The sequence below is a fragment of the Lithobates pipiens genome, unplaced genomic scaffold, assembly GCF_037356315.1.
Source record: "Lithobates pipiens isolate NorthernLeopardFrog02 unplaced genomic scaffold, aLitPip1_a1.2 Scaffold_10, whole genome shotgun sequence".
In the NCBI taxonomy this organism is placed as follows: Eukaryota; Metazoa; Chordata; class Amphibia; order Anura; family Ranidae; genus Lithobates; species Lithobates pipiens.
In genome coordinates, this window is record NW_027507686.1 from 177,500 (window position 1) to 198,682 (window position 21,183).

At 54.0% G+C, this 21,183-nt stretch overlaps 1 protein-coding gene across 3 annotated transcripts in view; it reads left to right on the plus strand.

The window, feature by feature from the left end:
• PIEZO1 (piezo type mechanosensitive ion channel component 1 (Er blood group)) overlaps positions 1-21,183 on the plus strand; it is a 204,499-nt gene that overhangs the window by 48,088 nt on the left and 135,228 nt on the right. For all 3 annotated transcript variants that reach the window (XM_077450380.1, XM_077450398.1, XM_077450390.1), the window contains one exon: positions 17,156-17,251. In XM_077450380.1, coding sequence (XP_077306506.1) covers positions 17,156-17,251 — 96 coding nt within the window. The remainder of the gene's footprint in view (positions 1-17,155; positions 17,252-21,183) is intronic.

Sequence of the window (21,183 nt, forward strand, 5' to 3'; positions counted from 1 at the left end):
CTAGCGCTGCAGGCCATCCTATTCTCCTGCCTCCCTAGTGCTGCAGGCCATCCTATTCTCCTGTCTCCCTAGTGCTGCAGGCCATCCTATTCTCCTGCCTCCCTAGTGCTGCAGGCCATCCTATTCTCCTGTCTCCCTAGTGCTGCAGGCCATCCTATTCTCCTGTCTCCCTAGTGCTGCAGGCCATCCTATTCTCCTGTCTCCCTAGTGCTGCAGGCCATCCTCTTCTCCTGTCTCCCTAGTGCTGCAGGCCATCCTATTCTCCTGTCTCCCTAGTGCTGCAGGCCATCCTATTCTCCTGCCTCCCTAGTGCTGCAGGCCATCCTATTCTCCTGTCTCCCTAGCGCTGCAGGCCATCCTATTCTCCTGTCTCCCTAGTGCTGCAGGCCATCCTATTCTCCTGCCTCCCTAGTGCTGCAGGCCATCCTATTCTCCTGTCTCCCTAGTGCTGCAGGCCATCCTTTTCTCTTCTCCTGCCTCCCTAGTGCTGCAGGCCATCCTCTTCTCCTGTCTCCCTAGTGCTGCAGGCCATCCTATTCTCCTGCCTCCCTAGTGCTGCAGGCCATCCTATTCTCCTGCCTCCCTAGTGCTGCAGGCCATCCTATTCTCCTGCCTCCCTAGTGCTGCAGGCCATCCTATTCTCCTGTCTCCCTAGTGCTGCAGGCCATCCTTTTCTCTTCTCTTGCCTCCCTAGAGCTTTGTGTGGGAAGACCTTTTGACAGGAGGAGATTTTGATGGAACACTTCACTGGTCCTCTGTGCCAAAAACCTGACTGCCAATCAGGACTGGAATAATGTAAAACTCCACCCAACAAGACGCCCCCATTATTATTTCTCATGGAATCTTCAGCCCCAACCAATTCTGGGAATTTACTTGCACTTCATACAGAGAAATCTGAAGAGTCGCGTTCACAATGGTTTGTGGGCACAATAAAGTAAACTGTGGCCTTGTTTGCAAAGCATGCTGGGAATTCTGCCCCATCCCATATCCGGTGCCACCCACAGGCTCACCACGCCGCGGGGAATCTTCAGAAAACTCCCCAATTCGATCCTCGTCCTTCACAATTTGGAGGCGATTATCACAGAGAAGCCGAACATCCGCAGCAGCTGTCTGTGTTTGCCCTCTATTAGAGCTTATCAGCGGATTATCAAAGGAAGGCTCCAGAAAATGGCGAGTCTTGTGTGAAGTCTGCGTGTGTGTGAGATAAAATTGTCACTTCAGGAAGCCGAGGGAGATAAAGGCACAAAGGAGAGAAATGATTCACCATGGTAGTGACTGGAGCACTACCAGGAACATCGCATCCTTCTCACCCGCCCCGCACTGTGAGGAGCACTGCCTGCATTGGGGGGGATGTTCATGGCAGTCACCCCCTTTTTTTAATATATATGTATATATACTGTGTGTATGTATGTGTGTGTGTGTGTGTGTGTGTGTGTATATATATAATGTATGTGTGTGTGTGTGTATATATATATATATATATATATATATATATATAATGTATGTGTGTGTAGATATGTATATATATAATGTATGTGTGTGTAGATATGTATAAGCCGAACCATAAAATCACCTAATATATTGTAGTCTCCACTTGTTCCATTGTTGTCGTTCTTTCCTCCTTGTCTTCAGTCCTCTTTCCTTCACCCGGTGATGGTGCTGGTGTGGTATCTTCTGGTCCTAGGAGGACGCTGCTCCCTTAGTAGAAGAAATGTTTTTACATTTGAATTCTAAGTTTGTGCCAATGAAGGGGCACCACTATGTCCTGTTTTGGATATACAGGGGGAACAAGACTTTGTGGGACATCCAAAGTAATCAAAGGCATAAAAGGTGGATGGGCAAAGTGCCTAGACCTCCAAAACTAAAAGGTATTCCTCGGCCACGCCGCCGTTTGAAATGATTTGCCATGACCCTTCTCCTTGAAGGCACGAACCTTTGCTAGCCGGACAGCCCCTCTGAGGACAACTCCTCTACCTATCAATGCAAATGGGAGAAAGTTCTCAACCCGACCTTCATGGAGCAGCAAAGGAATTCTTTTCTTCACTTTGCACACAAATCTTCCATCACAAGTAGAATTCAGGAATTTGATTATAAATGATTAAACGAGTGGTGGAGGGTCCCTGTAAGGCTCTGCAAGATATTCCCAGAAATTACTTCCTTCTGCTAGAGCTCAAGATGAAGACGCTCTTCTCCACATTTTCCGGTCTCATAAATTGCATCTTTGGTGTTCATGTTCTTGACGGATCAGCAAATGTTAGACAAAGCATGGAGGCAACCATCCGTCAACTTTGCTGAGGATGTAAAGTAAACAGAGGCTCATGGAGACCACCATACATGAGAATCTCACCCCCATACTCGCCGATAACCATGCCGTATTTTTAACCTACAAAGGTCATTCGAATTTGGCCAACTCCCTCCTTTCACTATTCTTGCATACATCAGTTCATATGGATATTGCCCTATGGTCGGGGCTCACAGGACTCCTTTATGCTTCTGTTCCCTCTCTTCAATCTTCTGTTTCTTATGCTGATATTCACAGTTTATTACCTCAAAACTCAAAGATATTTGTAAAACAAAAATTGCAACTTTTTTGGATCAATATCCGGACTTCATCTCATGGGGTCCAGACTGGAAAAGAACTCTGCTGCTGTACTCCCAAACCTCCCTGCGGCTGTACTCCCGAACCTCCCTGCGGCTATACTCTCGAATCTCCCTGCGGCTGTACTCTCGAATCTCCCTGCGGCTGTACTCTCGAATCTCCCTGCAGCTATACTCTCGAATCTCCCTGCGGCTGTACTCTCGAATCTCCCTGCAGCTATACTCTCGAATCTCCCTGCGGCTGTACTCTCGAATCTCCCTGCGGCTGTACTCTCGAATCTCCCTGCGGCTGTACTCCCAAACCTCCCTGCGGCTGTACTCCCGAACCTACCTGCGGCTATACTCTCGAATCTCCCTGCGGCTGTACTCCCGAACCTCCCTGCGGCTATACTCTCGAATCTCCCTGCGGCTGTACTCTCGAATCTCCCTGCAGCTATACTCTCGAATCTCCCTGCGGCTGTACTCTCGAATCTCCCTGCAGCTATACTCTCGAATCTCCCTGTGGCTGTACTCTCGAATCTCCCTGCAGCTGTACTCCCGAACCTCCCTGCGGCTGTACTCCCGATGTGCTTAGGCTGTTTCTATCAAGGGGTTGATAAGGTTTCTTCAGTATTCCCAGCATTAACAAGCTGGCACCAGCAATAATTCCAGCTGGCATGAGTTTTCCAGAGCTGTAAATCTGTAACCCATAACTCCAGCTAATGATCCTGATGCAATCAGTGAAAGTAAAATATTTTTTTAATCGTGAGACATCTGATAGGCTCCCAGACCAGCTAGACCTCCAAAGATCAGACCAGCAGTGGGAGATGGAACATTACCTGCTTTTACAGGTAACTCCTCCATTGGCGATTTAGAGCCGCGTATCCAAAACCAAACCATTCCACACCCATACTTTTCTATCTGTAGAGTGCAAGACAATAGAAAGCCTTGTTTGTTCTCAGCCAACACTCCGAGAGAGCCGCTCTACCCCACACTGCTGGAGGACCCCCGAGTCACAGCATCCGCAATACACTGTATAGGCTACAACCAGAAACTGCCGTTCTTGACTAATGTGGCACCCTCCCATGTTTTTGTGTGGCCTCCACCAGCTTCGCTCACCTCTACCTCCCCTTCTGCACCACTCTTTATTTTATTCTTTCTCTCCCCTCGTTTACCCCTTCCTGATGTCAAACTCCTATACAAAAATGTTAATTGTGGGGGCCGCTGTCATGGCCTGGGACACACTGAGCCAGATAACCATATCTGTAGTAATGACCCCTCCTTGGAGCTCCACAAGGAGGGTAGATGACCTCTGTTAGACTGTTAGCTCTGCAGCCCAATGTTCTATTCCAGAGCTGCCTCCATGTGAGCAAAGAATCTTCAGATGAAAGATATGTAGAATATTCTGCTCAGATGTGTACAGTAAATGTAGAATTATAAAAGAGTTAAGTATTGGGGTAAATCAGAAAACAATTGCTGGCCTACTAGGACTGATGTCAAATAGACAATTGTATAGAATTGGCTGGAGTTGGACCTTAAAGCCACCTATAATTATAGTATGGGTGAGGGGAGGGATGGACATTCTCCAGTGGACTCTGATCTGGATTCCTGTTGTAGAGGTTTCTGTTTTCTGCCTTCAATGAGTTTCTCAAGGAAAATCGAACAAGTGGAGACAATCTGACCCAACGGATTCCCCGGCCCCGCGATCCGCGATCTGCGATTCTATACGGAATGTTTGTATTATGGAAGGAACAAAGGCAGATGCTTTCTCCGTGTGTCTGGATTTTCCGTTGTACTAGATGAGTTCATGAGCTTTTATTGGGAGGGAATGTCCCTTGTATGTGCCAGTCCTCGGGGATCGCAGACCACGTCTACTGGCTGGTGGATCTTCAATCGATCTCTAGCTGTATTATTATTATTATTATTATTATTATTCATGATTTATGTAGTGCCAATAATTTGCTCAGCGTTTTACAACATGAAAGCAGACAATACATTTACATACAATACAGGAAGAATCAGAGGACCCTGATCCTGAGAGCTTATAATCTAGAAGGTGTCAACTCTCCGAGGAGGTTCCATGTTCTCTATACGTGTTGAGTGCGGCGTGTGACTTGTCATCTCTTGGTACCGACTCCCATCTAGGAGTAATTTAGATGGTGATGGCTTCTGGAACCCGTCATGTTCCACCAATTAAGAACAAAGGTCTGAACACTCCGACATCTCTGAGCTTTTGTCTCCGGCATTCCTGAAGGTGAACGTTGCCTTTGGCCTTCGCTGAGTTGTGAGGAGGCCACAATGGCCGGAGAGTCGCTCCTCCGTCTGACGGGTGAATCGATGTGACCTCCAGACTGACACCCATACACAAAGATGGATACAAGAATGTCAATGAAGGCTTCACCTGCCCGAGGGCTTCCAATCCTCCTCATGTACTTTGGCCGGGTGACATTGCTGTTCCCTGTTTCTTCTTAGCGACTTCCTCTGCCACCTGCTGACCAGACATTGGGAATCATTTACTAAAGGCTAATGGGTTGTTCACTATGTAAGGGAACTTTCCCCAGAGCTTAGTGAATGCGCTGGAATTTTACCCAATCAAGTGCAGGGAAAATGAGAAGCCGCATTTTGCTTGCATATGATTGGATAATGAAAGTCCGCAGAGCGCCACTCTGCTGTGGGGGGAATTCCCTTACAAAGTGAACAGCCTATTGGCCTTTAGTAAATCAACCGCAATGAATGTGCAATGTGAGACTTCAGTACAGGACGGGATATGTGCCCTTCCATGCCGGGCCGTGCATGAACTCCCATCCCCCATTGGAAACCTTTCCTGAGAGAAATGAAGGATCTGCAGATGACAATCACCTGATTTGTGCTCCAAAGTCTGCCGTCCCGTGTGATGAGAGTATTCCGAGTATAAAGTCCTTCATTTCATATTTCTTATTCATGGATTTCGCCGCCTTTCATGTGCGTGCCAAGCTGGCCAGAACAAGTGACCGTGACTCGGGTCGGGTTACAACAATCACATTTTATTCATTGGAACTCAGCCGCCATCTTCAGAGGTTTGCTCCCTCCTCTGCATTGTATGCCGGCCAATAGGGGGAGCGACTCCATGGGGACAGACAGACCACCTCTTCAGCAATCCTTCTACTGATGTGAAGATTTCTTCTGGTTCCTGATTGTATTTTCCTCTCGGTATTATTTGGGGTGTTGCTGGAGAAGGTGGGGTGTGATTTGTATTTTCCTCTCGGTAACCGAGACCCGGAGTACATTGCACCGTCAGTAGTGGGGCCCAGGGTACATTGCGGGTTGCCCGGGGTACATTGCGGGGGTTGTAGCGGGACTCGGGGTACATTGCGGGGGTTCTAGCGGGTCCCGGGGTACATTGCGGGGGTTGTAGCGGGTCCCGGGGTACATTGCAAGGGTTGTCGAGGGGTCCAGGGTACATTGCTGGGGACCCAGGGTACATTGCGGGGGTTGTACAGGGGCATGGGGTACATTGCGGGGGTTGTAGCGTGGCCAGGGTACATTGCGGGGGACCTGGGGTACATTGCGGGTGTTGTAGCGGGGCCTGGGGTACATTGCGGGGGTTGTAGCGGGGACCGGGGTACATTGCGTGTGTTGTAGCGGGTCCCGGGTACATTGCAGGGGTTGTAGAGGGGCCCGGAGTACATTGCTTGGGACCCAGGGTACATTGCAGGGGTTGCAGAGGGGCCCGAGGTACATTGCTGGGGACCCAGGGTACATTGTGCGGGTTGTAGCGGGGCCAAGGTACATTGCGGGTGACCTGGGGTACATTGCTGGGGACCCAGGGTACATTGCAGGGGTTGTAGCGGGTCCTGGGGTACATTGCAGCGGTTGTAGAGGGGCCCGGGGTACATTGCGGGGGTTGTAGCGGGGCCAGGGTACATTGCGGGGGACTTGGGGTACATTGTGGGGGTTGTAGCGGGACCTGGGGTACATTGCGGGGGTTGTAGCGGGGCCCGGGGTACATTGCGGGGTCTCTGAACTCGGGCAGCACACAATGTGGTGTTATTTCTGCAGACTGATGACAAAGAAGGAAACATTAACAATGTAACCAGGAACCGTTCCACACATTGTGACCAATCCCCTGATAAGGGGGGAGGGGGAGGGCGGCTGATGACGGGCTGTGTAGGTAGAAATTAAACCACAGAATAGAGATGGAGAGATGAGCGGAGATGAGGATAGGGCTTCTCTCTGATGTTGGAGGATGATGAAAGCGGAAGGAAGAGAATGGCTGATAGTGAAAGTGGTCATATAGAAAGCAGTGATGGGGGTAGGGGGGTTACCGCATGGAGGAAGAGCTGCGGCGGCTCTTCTCCACCTTCTCCTCCTCCCCCCAACTTCTCCTCCTCCGCTCTCTTCTCTTCTCCTCCTCCGCTCTCTTCTCTTCTCCCCCTCCGCTCTCTTCTCTTCTCCCCCTCCGCTCTCTTCTCTTCTCCCCCTCCGCTCTCTTCTCTTCTCCCCCTCTGCTCTCTTCTCCCCCTCCGCTCTCTTCTCCCCCTCTGCTCTCTTCTCCCCCTCTGCTCTCTTCTCCCCCTCTGCTCTCTTCTCCCCCTCCGCTCTCTTCTCCCCCACCTTCTCCTCCTCCGCTCTCTTCTCTTCCCCCCCACCTTCTCCTCCTCCTCCGCTCTCTTCTCCCCCTCCGCTCTCTTCTCCCCCGCCTTCTCCCCCTCCGCTCTCTTCTCCCCCTCCGCTCTCTTCTCCCCCGCCTTCTCCCCCTCCGCTCTCTTCTCCCCCGCCTTCTCCCCCTCCGCTCTCTTCTCCCCCGCCTTCTCCTCCTCCGCTCTCTTCTCCCCCGCCTTCTCCTCCTCCGCTCTCTTCTCCCCCGCCTTCTCCTCCTCCGCCTTCTACTCCTCCGCTCTCTTCTCCCCCGCCTTCTCCTCCTCCGCTCTCTTCTCCCCTGCCTTCTCCTCCTCCGCTCTCTTCTCCCCCGCCTTCTCCTCCTCCGCTCTCTTCTCCCCCGCCTTCTCCTCCTCCGCCTTCTCCTCCTCCGCTCTCTTCTCCCCCGCCTTCTCCTCCTCCGCTCTCTTCTCCCCCGCCTTCTCCTCCTCCGCTCTCTTCTCCCCCGCCTTCTCCTCCTCCGCCTTCTACTCCTCCGCTCTCTTCTCCCCCGCCTTCTCCTACTCCTCCGCTCTCTTCTCCCCCGCCTTCTCCTACTCCTCCGCTCTCTTCTCCCCCGCCTTCTCCTCCTCCTCCGCTCTCTTCTCCCCCGCCTTCTCCTCCTCCTCCTCCTCCGCTCTCTTCTCCCCCTCCTCCTCCTCCTCCTCCGCTCTCTTCTCCCCCACCTTCTCCTCCTCCTCCGCTCTCTTCTCCCCCACCTTCTCCTCCTCCTCCGCTCTCTTCTCCCCCACCTTCTCCTCCTCCGCTCTCTTCTCCCCCACCTTCTCCTCCTCCGCTCTCTTCTCCCCCACCTTCTCCTCCTCCGCTCTCTTCTCCCCCACCTTCTCCTCCTCCGCTCTCTTCTCCCCCACCTTCTCCTCCTCCGCTCTCTTCTCCCCCACCTTCTCCTCCTCCTCCTCTGCTCTCTTCTCCCCCTCCTCTGCTCTCTTCTCCCCCTCCTCTGCTCTCTTCTCCCCCTCCTCTGCTCTCTTCTCCCCCTCCTCCGCTCTCTTCTCCCCCACCTTCTCCTCCTCCTCTCTCTTCTTCCCCACCTTCTCCTCCTCCTCCTCCTGCTCTCTTCTCCCCCACCTTCTCCTCCTCCTGCTCTCTTCTCTCTCTTCTCTCCCACCTCCTTCTCCCGCTTTCTCCTCCCCCTCCTTCTCCTCCTCCTCCGCTCTCTTCTCCCCCTCCTCCGCTCTCTTCTCCTCCTCCTTCTCCCCCTCCGCTCTATTTTCTCCCCCTCCGCTCTATTTTCATTCTCTGGCCTGTGAGCCACTGGAGATAAACTGGACAGCATTGTGGGGTGGGATAATTGGAGAAGAGCAAGGTGCGGGAGAAGAGAAGCTCAGGCGCCCATCTAAGTGTAGTGAGTTTTAATGCACGTATAAATGAAGGTTCTCAGGAAAGGAAAATGTCAGAAGGCATTGAGCACGAGAACGTCTGGAAAGGGTCCATCTGTGGCACGGGCCGCGCCGGTGGATGCCGACACTTCCTGGGACGCACCGGTAACCAGATATGACGTCACTTCCAGGACACGATGGGAGGTTAGGCAACGCGTTTGCGGAGCATGCACTGCTTTTTCATGCCTCTGAAGATGATACCTGGATGGACTCTTTCCGCAGACTCTGACATTATCAGCCCTCGCTATACAAGGCCGGGGGTTGGGGGGACCGCACTTCCTTATCTATACGCGGCTCATGTTGGACATAAGAACTGTGACTCAATGGCTAAAGTAAAACTCGTGGTCTGTTCACCGAGGCTTTTCCTCGCACTTCAGACGCCGATTTTTCCAATCTGATCGCTGAGGGAAAAAAATTCTAATCCCTGATAAAGGAGACCCACAAGTCCTCCATCACTGAAGGACTCGCCGGCTCAGGACATTATATAGAAACTCGCTGATAGCAAGACCCTGTTAACTAGTTTCCTTGGTTGCTAAGAGGCAAGCGGCCATGCAGCCTAGCATCTTTGGTTGCTAGAACTCATACAGCCTATGCCACATATCATTCTTGTTTTCTAGGAAGAAGGTGTCAAATACCACCTAACATCTTTGGTTGCTAGGACACAGCCCATACTGCCTGGCATCCTTAGTTGCTAAGATGCAGGTGGCCTATGTGGCGTAGCATCCTTGGTTGCTAGGATGCAGGCGGCCTATGCGGCGTAGCATCCTTGGTTGCTAGGATGCAGGCCGCCTATCCCACCTATCATTATTGTTTGCTAGGAAGCAGGTGGCAAATGCCACCTAACATCTTTTGTTGCTAGGACACAGCCCATGCTGCCTGGTGTTCTTGCTTGCTAAGAAAGAGGCAACCCATTCCGCCCAGCATCTTTGGTTGCTAGGATGCAGGAGGCTCTTGCCCCGGAGAATTATAGGTTCCTAGGAGGCAGGTGGCCATTCAGGGCCAGTACTTTACACTAAATGCTGTATGGGTGTCGATGTCTGGGCCTGTAGGCAGAGTGCTGGGCCCACGTAAAGATTTCCCCCATGACACATGGTGCAGGGCGTTGATCGGTGCAGGGCGTTGATCGGTGCAGGGCGATGATCGGTGCAGGGCGATGATCGGTGCAGGGCGATGATCGGTGCAGGGTGATGATCGTTGCAGAGCCATGGTCGTTGCAGGCCGATGATCGGTGCAGGGCGATGATTGATCTGCACTGACATGAAGTATGTGTAGCTCGGAGGAGATTGATGTGAACGATGTGCGTTGTATGAATGAAGAGGAATGTAAGAATGTCTGGGGGGGAGGGGTGTTGTGTCTGCAGGGGGCGGGGCTGGAACCTTTCCTTGTATGAAGATCGGCCCTGGAAATCATTATTAGTCCTGCAGTGAGGAGGAAATGTCCAGCAAGACGTGGCATTGTTTATTTTTGTAGCCAATCAGAAGTCTGGAAATCATTTATCTGATTGGAAGTCGCTGAGCTCTCATCCCGAGGGAACGTGGAAAACACATTCGGCCTCCAACAAAGAATTTATCATTTAAAGTGCCATTTTAAGAGGAATATGGAGGCTGCTTTTGACCTCCTTTTGAAAATGCGATTTTTCTGGCCGTCGTGTTGATCCGACGGCTTCAGTGCTTTTCGAGTGACCCGAAGCGAGTAGAAGGACTCCTTTCTTCTCTCTGAATCCGGATCTGGTTATATTTTTTGGGTCAGAGACTCCGGAGATATGGAAATCAGAGGTCAGCCGGGCAGGGAGGAGGTCAGAGGTCAGGCAGGCAGGGAGGAGGTCAGTCAGGCAGGGAGGAGGTCGGAGGTCAGCCGGGCAGGGAGGAGGTCGGAGGTCAGCCGGGCAGGAAGGAGGTCGGAGGTCAGTGGGGCAGGTCGGAGGTCACCCAGGCAGGTCGGAGGTCCACAATGGCCGCCTCCCCATTCCTCTAATGACAGGTTTTCTTTAGGTGCAGCAAATCACCATTCACTCTGCTTAAAGCAGAACTCCGAGGAAGAAAAGTCCTCCTTGCACTGGGTTCGGTTATTGTTGGAGTTCCATTCAAAAGGACTTTTAGTCCTCATCTGGCTGTGTGTCGGGGGCTGCCCCCCCCCCTTCCCAGGTCTCAGTGATCTGATTGGACAATATTTGAAGTGACTTTCTTGCTGTTGGTTATCATTGCTACTGAAGTGTAATGTGAAGTGGGGGGGTACCTGCCACCATATGACAGCTGATCCGTGTCTGGGGGTCCCTGTGTCGTGTGTAGGGGGGGTACCTTCCTCCATATGACAGCTGATCAGTGTCTGGGGGTCCCTCTACCGTGTGTAGGGGGGGTACCTGCCTCCATATGACAGCTGATTAGTGTCTGGGGGTCCCGGTGCTGTGTATTGGGGGGTACCTGCCTCCATATGACAGCTGATCAGTGTCTGGGGGGTCCCGGTGCCGTGTATAGGGGGGGTACCTGCCTCCATATGACAGCTGATCAGTGTCTGGGGGTCCCTCTACCGTGTGTAGGGGGGTACCTGCCTCCATATGACAGCTGATCAGTGTCTGGGGGTCCCTGTGCCGTGTATAGGGGGGTACCTGCCTCCATATGACAGCTGATCAGTGTCTGGGGGTCCCTGTGCCGTGTATAGGGGGGTACCTGCCTCCATATGACAGCTGATCAGTGTCTGGGGGTCCCGGTCCTGTGTATAGGGGGGGTACCTGCTTCCATATGACAGCTGATCGGTGTCTGGGGGTCCCGGTGCCGTGTATAGGGGGTACCTGCCTCCATATGACAGCTGATCAGTGTCTGGGGGTCCCTGTGCCGTGTATAGGGGGGTACCTGCCTCCATATGACAGCTGATCAGTGTCTGGGGGTCCCGGTCCTGTGTATAGGGGGGGTACCTGCTTCCATATGACAGCTGATCGGTGTCTGGGGGTCCCGGTGCCGTGTATAGGGGGTACCTGCCTCCATATGACAGCTGATCCATGTCTGGGGCTCCCTGTGCCGTGTGTAGGGGGGTACCTGCCTCCATGTGACAGCTGATCAGTGTCTGGGGGTCCCTGTGCCCCTGCTGCCCTCCTAGACACAGGACATTGGAATTTTCCATCTTTCTGTCTGACACATCAACATATCCTATAGAAGACAGCGGGGTCTGTGGGGGGAGGGGCAGTAGATTCTCGGAGTGAGGACGCACAGACTGCATTACATATTTCTCAGGGTTTTCTTAGAATGAGGTTCCATTCAGTGCCAGACATCCTACAATCTCTAACCCTGTTCTATACGAGAAAAGGCCCCGTCCCTTGGGGTTCTGTGTAATGGGGGACAATGCTGTCCCTCGGGGTTTTGTGTAATGGGGGACAATGCTGTCCCTTGGGGTTCTGTGTAAAGGGGGACAATGCTGTCCCTTGGGGTTCTGTGTAATGGGGGACAATGCTGTCCCTTGGGGTTCTGTGTAATGGGGGACAATGCTGTCCCTTGGGGTTCTGTGTAATGGCGGACAATGCTGTCACTTGGGGTTCTGTGTAATGGGGGACAATGCTGTCCCTTGGGGTTCTGTGTAATGGGGGACAATGCTGTCCCTTGGGGTTCTGTGTAATGGGGGATTGCACAGTCCCTGGTATGTGAATGTCTGCAAGAGTTGGTGGAAATTCATTCGATGTAATGGTTTTATTTTGATGTCGGTGATCGATCATCAACAGAATCACTGAATTCTGACAGCAGGTTTTGCCTTATTGTGAGGTGCCGAGTGATGGGATCCGTAGACGGCAGATGGAATCCGCGCCAGGACTTCATCCCACCCGTCCCCCCAGCAGTGTGCAAACATCACGCTGATAGCGGGACACGTCCTCCGCCACGCAGCACACGGAACAAACAGGTGAACAGTGCAGGCAGCGACTCGCATCCCCGACGTGGGGGCCAGACCCGCATTCCCCTCCCCTCCCCCACCGCACGTGGGGCCCCGACCCACGTTCCCCCCCTGTCCCGCGTTCCCCCCCCTGTCCCGCGTTCCCCCCCTGTCCCGCGTTCCCCCCTGTCCCGCGTTCCCCCCCTGTCCCGCGTTCCCCCCTGTCCCGCCTTCCCCCCCTGTCCCGCGCTCCCCCCCGTCCCGCGCTCCCCCCGTCCCGCGCTCCCCCCGTCCCGCTTTTCCTCCCTGTCCCGCTTTCCCTCCCGTCCCACTTTCCCTCCCGTCCCACGTTCCCTCCCCACGTGGTCCCCGTCCCGCGTCCCCCCCCCACGTGGTCCCCGTCCCGCGTCCCCCCCCCACGTGGTCCCCGTCCCGCGTCCCCCCCCCACGTGGTCCCCGTCCCGCGTCCCCCCCCCCACGTGGTCCCCGTCCCGCGTCCCCCCCACGTGGTCCCCGTCCCGCGTCCCCCCCACGTGGTCCCCGTCCCGCGTCCCCCCCCACGTGGTCCCCGTCCCGCGTCCCCCCCCACGTGGTCCCCGTCCCGCGTCCCCCCCACGTGGTCCCCGTCCCGCGTCCCCCCCCCACGTGGTCCCCGTCCCGCGTCCCCCCCACGTGGTCCCCGTCCCGTGTCCCCCCCCACGTGGTCCCCGTCCCGCGTTCCCCCCCCCACGTGGTCCCCGTCCCGCGTTCCCCCCCCCCCACGTGGTCCCCGTCCCGCGTTCCCCCCCCCACGTGGTCCCCGTCCCGCGTTCCCCCCCCCACGTGGTCCCCGTCCCGCGTTCCCCCCACGTGGTCCCCGTCCCGCGTTCCCCCCACGTGGTCCCCGTCCCGCGTTCCCCCCCACGTGGTCCCCGTCCCGCGTTCCCCCCCCCCACGTGGGCCCCGTCCCGCGTTCCCCCCCACGTGGTCCCCGTCCCGCGTTCCCCCCCACGTGGTCCCCGTCCCGCGCTCCCCCCCCACGTGGTCCCCGTCCCGCGTTCCCCCCCCCCACGTGGTCCCCGTCCCGCGTTCCCCCCCACGTGGTCCCCGTCCCGCGTTCCCCCCCACGTGGTCCCCGTCCCGCGTTCCCCCCCACGTGGTCCCCGTCCCGTGGTCCCCGTCCCGTGGTCCCCGTCCCGCGTTCCCCCCCCACGTGGTCCCCCTCCCGTGTTCTCCCCCCTCCCCCGTTCTCCCCCGTTCCCCCACGTGGTCCCCGTCTCGCGTTCCCCCCCACGTGGTCCCCGTCTCGCGTTCCCCCCCCACGTGGTCCCCGTCTCGCGTTCCCCCCCCCACGTGGTCCCCGTCTCGCGCTCCCCCCCCACGTGGTCCCCGTCTCGCGCTCCCCCCCCACGTGGTCCCCGTCTCGCGCTCCCTCCCCACGTGGTCCCCGTCTCGCGTTCCCCCCCACGTGGTCCCCGTCTCGCGTTCCCCCCCCACGTGGTCCCCGTCTCGCGTTCCCCCCCACGTGGTCCCCGTCTCGCGTTCCCCCCTCACGTGGTCCCCGTCTCGCGTCCCCCCCCCACGTGGTCCCCGTCTCGCGTTCCCCCCCCCCCACGTGGTCCCCGTCTCGCGTTCCCCCCCCCCACGTGGTCCCCGTCTCGCGTTCCCCCCCCACGCGGTCCCCGTCTCGTGTTCCCCCCCCACGTGGTCCCCGTCTCGCGTTCCCCCCCACGTGGTCCCCGTCTCGCGTTCCCCCCCACGTGGTCCCCGTCTCGCGTTCCCCCACGTGGTCCCCGTCTCTCGTTCCCCCCACGTGGTCCCCGTCTCGCGTTCCCCCCCACGTGGTCCCCGTCTCGCGTTCCCCCCCACGCGGTCCCCGTTCCGTCTCCCCCCCACGCGGTCCCCGTTCCGTCTCCCCCCCCACGCGGTCCCCGTTCCGTCTCCCTCCCCCCCCACGCGGTCCCCGTTCCGTCTCCCTCCCCCCCCACGCGGTCCCCGTTCCGTCCCCCCCCCCCCACGCGGTCCCCGTTCCGTCTCCCCCCCCACGCGGTCCCCGTTCCGTCTCCCCCCCCACGCGGTCCCCGTTCCGTCTCCCCCCCCACGCGGTCCCCGTTCCGTCTCCCCCCCCACGCGGTCCCCGTTCCGTCTCCCCCCCCACGCGGTCCCCGTTCCGTCTCCCCCCCCACGCGGTCCCCGTTCCGTCTCCCCCCCCACGCGGTCCCCGTTCCGTCTCCCCCCCCACGCGGTCCCCGTTCCGTCTCCCCCCCACGCGGTCCCCGTTCCGTCTCCCCCCCACGCGGTCCCCGTTCCGTCTCCCCCCCCACGCGGTCCCCGTCCTGCGTCCCGCACCCCCCCACGCGGTCCCCGTCCCGTGGGCCCTGACCTGCCTGCATCCCCCTGCGCACGTCCCCCAGTCACCCTCACACGTGTGCCCCCCCCCCTCCCCGAAGCGGGTCCCATCCCCCACACCACTATGATTTTCTAGTGTCTCTCTCGTTTCCGGACAGGATGACACGGAGATCTCGCCGGGGATTTTCTGTTTTGTTTTTCTCTTTTTGCAGTCGGATTATTTCTCGTCCCCTCATTGTGCGGACCCCCCGCTGCTTTCCACTCACATACTCCTAGGGGGACTGATGCATTATGGGTAGGAGCAGCAGGAAATGTTTTCCTTTTTTTTTTTGTAGCAGTTTGAAATGAATGAAATTGTAGCACTTTCCTGTGTTTGTTTTGAGGGTTTTTTTCTGGATATTTTATAAAAATGAAAAGCATTCCAAACATAACAGTCAGAATGTCGCCCACTCAAGTCATGAAGAGCGAAAGTGAGAAAAAGTATTCATACCCCCGAAATTCCCCACATCTTGTCATGTTACAACCAAAAACATAAATGTGTTTTATTGGGATTTTATGTGATAAACCAACACAAAGTGGAAGGAAAATGATAAATGATACAAATACATATGTGAAAAGTGTGTGTGGGGGGGGGGCATTTTTATGGCGCCCCCTTTACTCTGATACCCCCAACTGTAATCTAGTGGAACCAATTGCCTTCAGAAGTCACCTAATTAGTAAATAGAGTCCACCTGTGTGTAATTTAATCTCAGTATACATACAGCGTTCTGTGAAGCCCTCAGAGGTTTGTTAGAGAACCTTGGTGAACAAACAGCACCATGAAGGCCAAGGAACACACCAGACAGGTCAGGGATAAAGTTGTGGAGAAGTATAAAGCAGGGTTGGGTTATAATAAAATCTCCCAAGCTTTGACCATCTCACGGAGCTCAATCCATCATCGGAAAATGGAAAGAGTATGGGCACAACTGCAAACCTACCAAGACATGGCCGTCCACCTAAACTGACCGGGCCGGGAAAGGAGAGCGTTCATCAGAGAAGAGCTAAGAGGTCCATGGTAACTCTGGATGCAGAGATTTGATTTACATCCCGGGGCCCCGGACTGCACGAGCGATTTTCCTGTAAAGGTGAACTTTGCCTTCAAGGGGCGTCCAATGAGATTACAGTTTACAGTCCAAGCTGAAAATAAAGATCCATCTCTTTGGGAAAAGCTTTGTGAAGAGAGAAAGAAACGATAACGCCGATATGTTGTAGAGTCTGGGGGGCCCGGCCACAAAGTGTTTGTTATGGATAGAGAATGGAAGGATTGGAACCTCTGTTGGGTTTTTATTGCCATCTGTGTCCCAATTTTGGAGATGTTTCCATCTGTCAGGGCAGGAAGTGATGGGAATCCCTAATGGGGACACAGGAAGGAAGAGGGAGACATTTACAGTGGGGGGAGGGGGGACTCCTGCCAATGTGTTGCTCTCCATGCCGTTCGTCTTCTGTCACAACTGAACTCTCTACTTCTTCTATGGGAGTCAGAGTGACACGACATGTGGGAAAATCTCTCCGATGGGTGGGGGTCACACTGAAAGGAAGTGCCAGGAAATCTCTCTGATGGGTGGGGGGTCACACTGACACAACGTGCAGAAAAACCTCTCCGATGGGTGGGGGTCACACTGACACAACGTGCAGGAAAACCTCTCTGATGGGTGGGGGTCACACTGACATAACGTGCAGGAAAACCTCTCCGATGGGTGGGGGTCACACTGACACAACGTGCAGGAAAACCTCTCTGATGGGTGGGGGTCACACTGACAGGAAGTGCGGGAAAACCTCTCTGATGGATGGGGGGTCACTCTGAAAGGAAGTGCGGGAAAACCTCTCTGATGGATGGGGGGTCACACTGAAAGGAAGTGCCGGAAAATCTCTCTGATGGGTGGGGGTCACACTGAAAGGAAGTGCCGGAAAATCTCTCAGATGGGTGGGGGTCACACTGACACAACGTGCAGGAAAACCTCTCCGATGGGTGGGGGGTCACACTGACACAACGTGCCGGAAAATCTCTCCGATGTGGGGGGTCACACTGAAAGGAAGTATGGGAAAATCTCTCCGATGGGTGGGGGTCGCACTGACAGGAAGTGCGGGAGAATCTCTTTTCGATAAGAGGGGGTCACACTGAAAGGAAGTGCGGAAAAATCTCTCCGATAAGAGGGGGTCACACTGAAAGGAAGTGCGGGAAAATCTCTCCGATGGGTGGGGGTCATAGAATGGGATAAAATATGAAATCTTCGCCTCTCACATTCTGGGTTGAACTTGTTACAATCGATTCTTTAGGTTGTTTTTGTTGTGACTTTTGTATCTTTTCATTAATGGCGGTTGTTTTTCTTCTCCTGCAGCTTCCTTGTTTCGTTACAATGTGTTATCTCTCATCTATCTGCTCTTCCTGCTGCTGTTACCGTGGTTCGCCGGTCCCTCCGCGCAGAGCATGCGAGGTAAGCACCACCTTGGGATCGATTTATTCAAGTGGTGCAAAGTGCAGTGACCCTCCGATCCTCTCTGAGGCGGATCGATTGAGAGGGACAATTCCCTGCGCTTTGCACACACATTGTAGTCGCTCTGCTTGGTATTTGTGTGAAGAGAAATGCAATCTTTCACCTGTAAAGACTTAAAGTGATATAAACACACGCAGTACAATTTACATCCAACCACATCGGCCTTTCATATGAACACCGAGCCGCCCTTCAGGGGTGGTGGATTCCTGGACTCCGCTAAACTCTGGTCTACATTTCCAGCAGTGAAACCTTCCATCTCATCCCTTTACTTCCCTAAAGAGCGACTTTTCCACTTGATAGACTAGAAGTCACTTTACTTAAACCAAACCAAACCATTCCAAACCGATCCAATCCAATCCAAACCATTCCAAACCAATCCAATCCAAACCATTCCAATCCAAACCATTCCAATCCAATCCAAACCAAACCAAACCAATCCAATCCAAACCAAACCAATCCAATCCAAACCAAACCAAACCAATCCAATCCAAACCAAACCAATCCAATCCAAACCATTCCAATCCAAACCATTCCAATCCAATCCAAACCATTCCAATCCAAACCAAACCATTCCAAACCGATCCAATCCAATCCAAACCATTCCAAACCAATCCAATCCAAACCATTCCAATCCAAACCAATCCAATCCAAACCAAACCAAACCAATCCAATCCAAACCATTCCAAACCGATCCAATCCAATCCAAACCATTCCAATCCAAACCATTCCAAACCGATCCAATCCAATCCAAACCATTCCAATCCAAACCAAACCAAACCAATCCAAACCATTTCATAGCACACCATAGAGCACCAGGTTCCTGCTATCGGCTTTATATAAAATCCATTATCTTCTTTCTGGTTTAAAGCTGAATTTCCAGGAATTTGGTGAAATGTGCCCTCGCCATGTCCCCCTCCCCCACACTGCAAGGGCTACCTGCTCATTAGAACTTGGGGGCCATGAGGAGTAATACTCCCCACATTCTGTCTGCTCCTTGTGTTGGGGGGGATTCCTTGGCACCCTCAGAGGAGGTCCGGGATCTGGAGCAAAGAAGAAGGTAAAGTGTAAGTGGAGGCAACTTTTTTTCTTCACTTTGAGAAGAGTGAAGCTGAACACACAGGCTGAAAATCAGCTGAAAATGGTCGGTTTGGCAGTTACCGGTTGACGTTCAGCCCGTGTCATGAGACCCGCGCTCACCGCCACTGACCGAGGAAGGGAAATCCAAAATGTTGTCACCAGAACAAGAGATATGGGGATCTATGACTGGAGGGGGGTGAAGCCTTTCCATCATCCACCTGTCCTTTGTCCATAGATCCTCCATTCATAGATCCTCCATTCATAGATCCTCCATTCATAGATCCCCCATTCATAGATCTTCCATTCATAGATCTTCCATTCATAGATCTTCCATTCATAGATCTTCCATTCATAGATCCTCCATTCATAGATCCTCCATTCATAGATCTTCCATTTATAGATCCTCCATTCATAGATCTTCCATTCATAGATCCTCCATTCATAGATCTTCCATTCATAGATCCTCCATTCATAGATCTTCCATTCATAGATCTTCCATTCATAGATCTTCCATTCATAGATCCTCCATTCATAGATCCTCCATAGATCTTCCATTCATAGATCTTCCATTCATAGATTTTGCTGTAGTATGGTTTCTATGAATGGAGGAGAGGGTGGAAAGGGCGTGAGTAGTCAGGCATTCTTGATGAGAGTCTGTGACTCCAGCAGTTCTATTAGCCCCCCCCCCCCCCCCGGCACACTGGAAATTGCAAGGCGGGGGTTGAGGGGACGGATCAGCGTAATGTATGCTCCTGAACTTCATTTTCCCAAGTGAGAAAATAGGAAGTGTCTGCGCTATCCAACTAACCTGCCCTGCGATGGGATACAGCGGGATTTTATCAGCTGTGTCCAATCACAGCCCCAGAGCTCTGCACACTGATCAGCTGTGTCCAATCACAGCCCGGAGCTCTGCACACTGATCAGCTGTGTCCAATCACAGCCCGGAGCTCTGTACACTTATCAGCTGTGTCCAATCACAGCCCAGAGCTCTGCACACTGATCAGCTGTGTCCAATCACAGCCCAGAGCTCTGCACACTGATCAGCTGTGTCCAATCACAGCCCAGACCTCTGCACACTGATCAGCTGTGTCCAATCACAGCCCAGAGCTCTGCACACTGATCAGCTGTGTCCAATCACAGCCCAGAGCTCTGCACACTGATCAGCTGTGTCCAATCACAGCCCAGAGCTCTGCAACACTGATCATCTGTGTCCAATCACAGCCCAGACCTCTGCACACTGATCAGCTGTGTCCAATCACAGCCCAGAGCTCTGTGCACTGATCAGCTGTGTCCAATCACAGCCCAGACCTCTGCACACTTATCAGCTGTGTCCAATCACAGCCCAGAGCTCTGTGCACTGATCAGTGATCTGGCTCTGCAAGGAGGAAAAAACAGCCAACTTTCTTAGTAAAATCCACACATACATAACCTCGGCTAGGCACACATTTGCCCCTTTAATCACACCCTGATGTTAACCCTTTCCAGCCGGTGTCATTAGTACAGTGACAGTGCATAGTATTATGACTGATCTCTGTATTGGTGATGTCAGTTAGTGTCAGATTTCCCCCACACTATCACAGAATAATGTCTCTAAAGGTTTGATCCCCACTATATATCCCATAGTCAGTACAACACAAAGCAATCCATATAATCAATAGACACAGATTGGGGTATTTCTTACCCAAGACACAAAGAAGAACCCCCTGAGGTGGGACCGGCACCCCCACAGGAGCAAACGGTGTAAGAAGAATATCAAATGTTCCATAATAATCCACACCCCGGATGTACAGAACACGAAAGCCCAATACATTCCCAAATCCAATTTTATTGGAGGTTTTATAGCAAAAAATAAAAACCGCCAGAGGTGATAAATTACCCCCAAAGAAAGTTCTATTTGTGGGAAGAAATAGAAATGTCATTTGTGTAGAGCGTTGTATGACCGCGCAATTCCCGGGTAACGGAAAACCTGTCCGGGTCATGAAGAGGAACCTTCCAGGGGGTGAAGGGTTAATGTGTGTCGAGTTCCTCCTTCTATTCCTCCAATAACTGCGGAGGGGGGGAGCGGGGGAGGAGGGGGAGGAGAAGGAGGTCATCTGAGGTCACCAGCAGATCCCTATGAAGTGAGGAAAGAGCTATTAGTGGCCGTCTGCGACACGCGACTTCATCCCTCCCCACCGACTTCATCACACCCCCCCCCCCCCACGACTTCACACCTCCCCCCTCCCCCACCGACTTCACCCCCCCCCCAACTTCACACCTCCCCCCCCACGACTTCACCACCTCCCTCCCCCCCAACTTCACACCCCCCAGACTTCTTCCTCTCATTATCTTCTAATTAGCCACTTTTATTGCTTCCTTCTCTTACTCCTCGATTTCCCTGTGTGACCCCCCCTCCCCCCCCCCCCCCCATGTTTTATTATGTCCCTGGTCTCCACACTCTCTGGCCCTCTCCTCTTCTCTTCTTCCTCTTCTCTCCTCTTCTCTTCTCTTCTTCCTCTTCTCTCCTCTCTTTCTCTCTTCTCTCCTTCTTCTCTCCTCTCCTCTCCTCCTCTCCTCTCCCTCTCCCTCTCCTCTCTCCCTCTCCCTTCTCTCCTCTTTCTCTTCTCTTCTCTCCTCTCCTCTCCTCTCCTTCTCCTCTCCTCTTTCCTCTCTCCTCTCCCTCCTCCCTCCTCCTCTCCTCTCCTTCTCTCTACTCTCCTCTCCACTCTCTTCTCCTCTCGTTCTCCTCTCCTCTCTTCTTCTCTCCTCTTCTCGTACCTCTTTCTCTCCTCTCTTTCTCGCATCTTTCTCTCCTC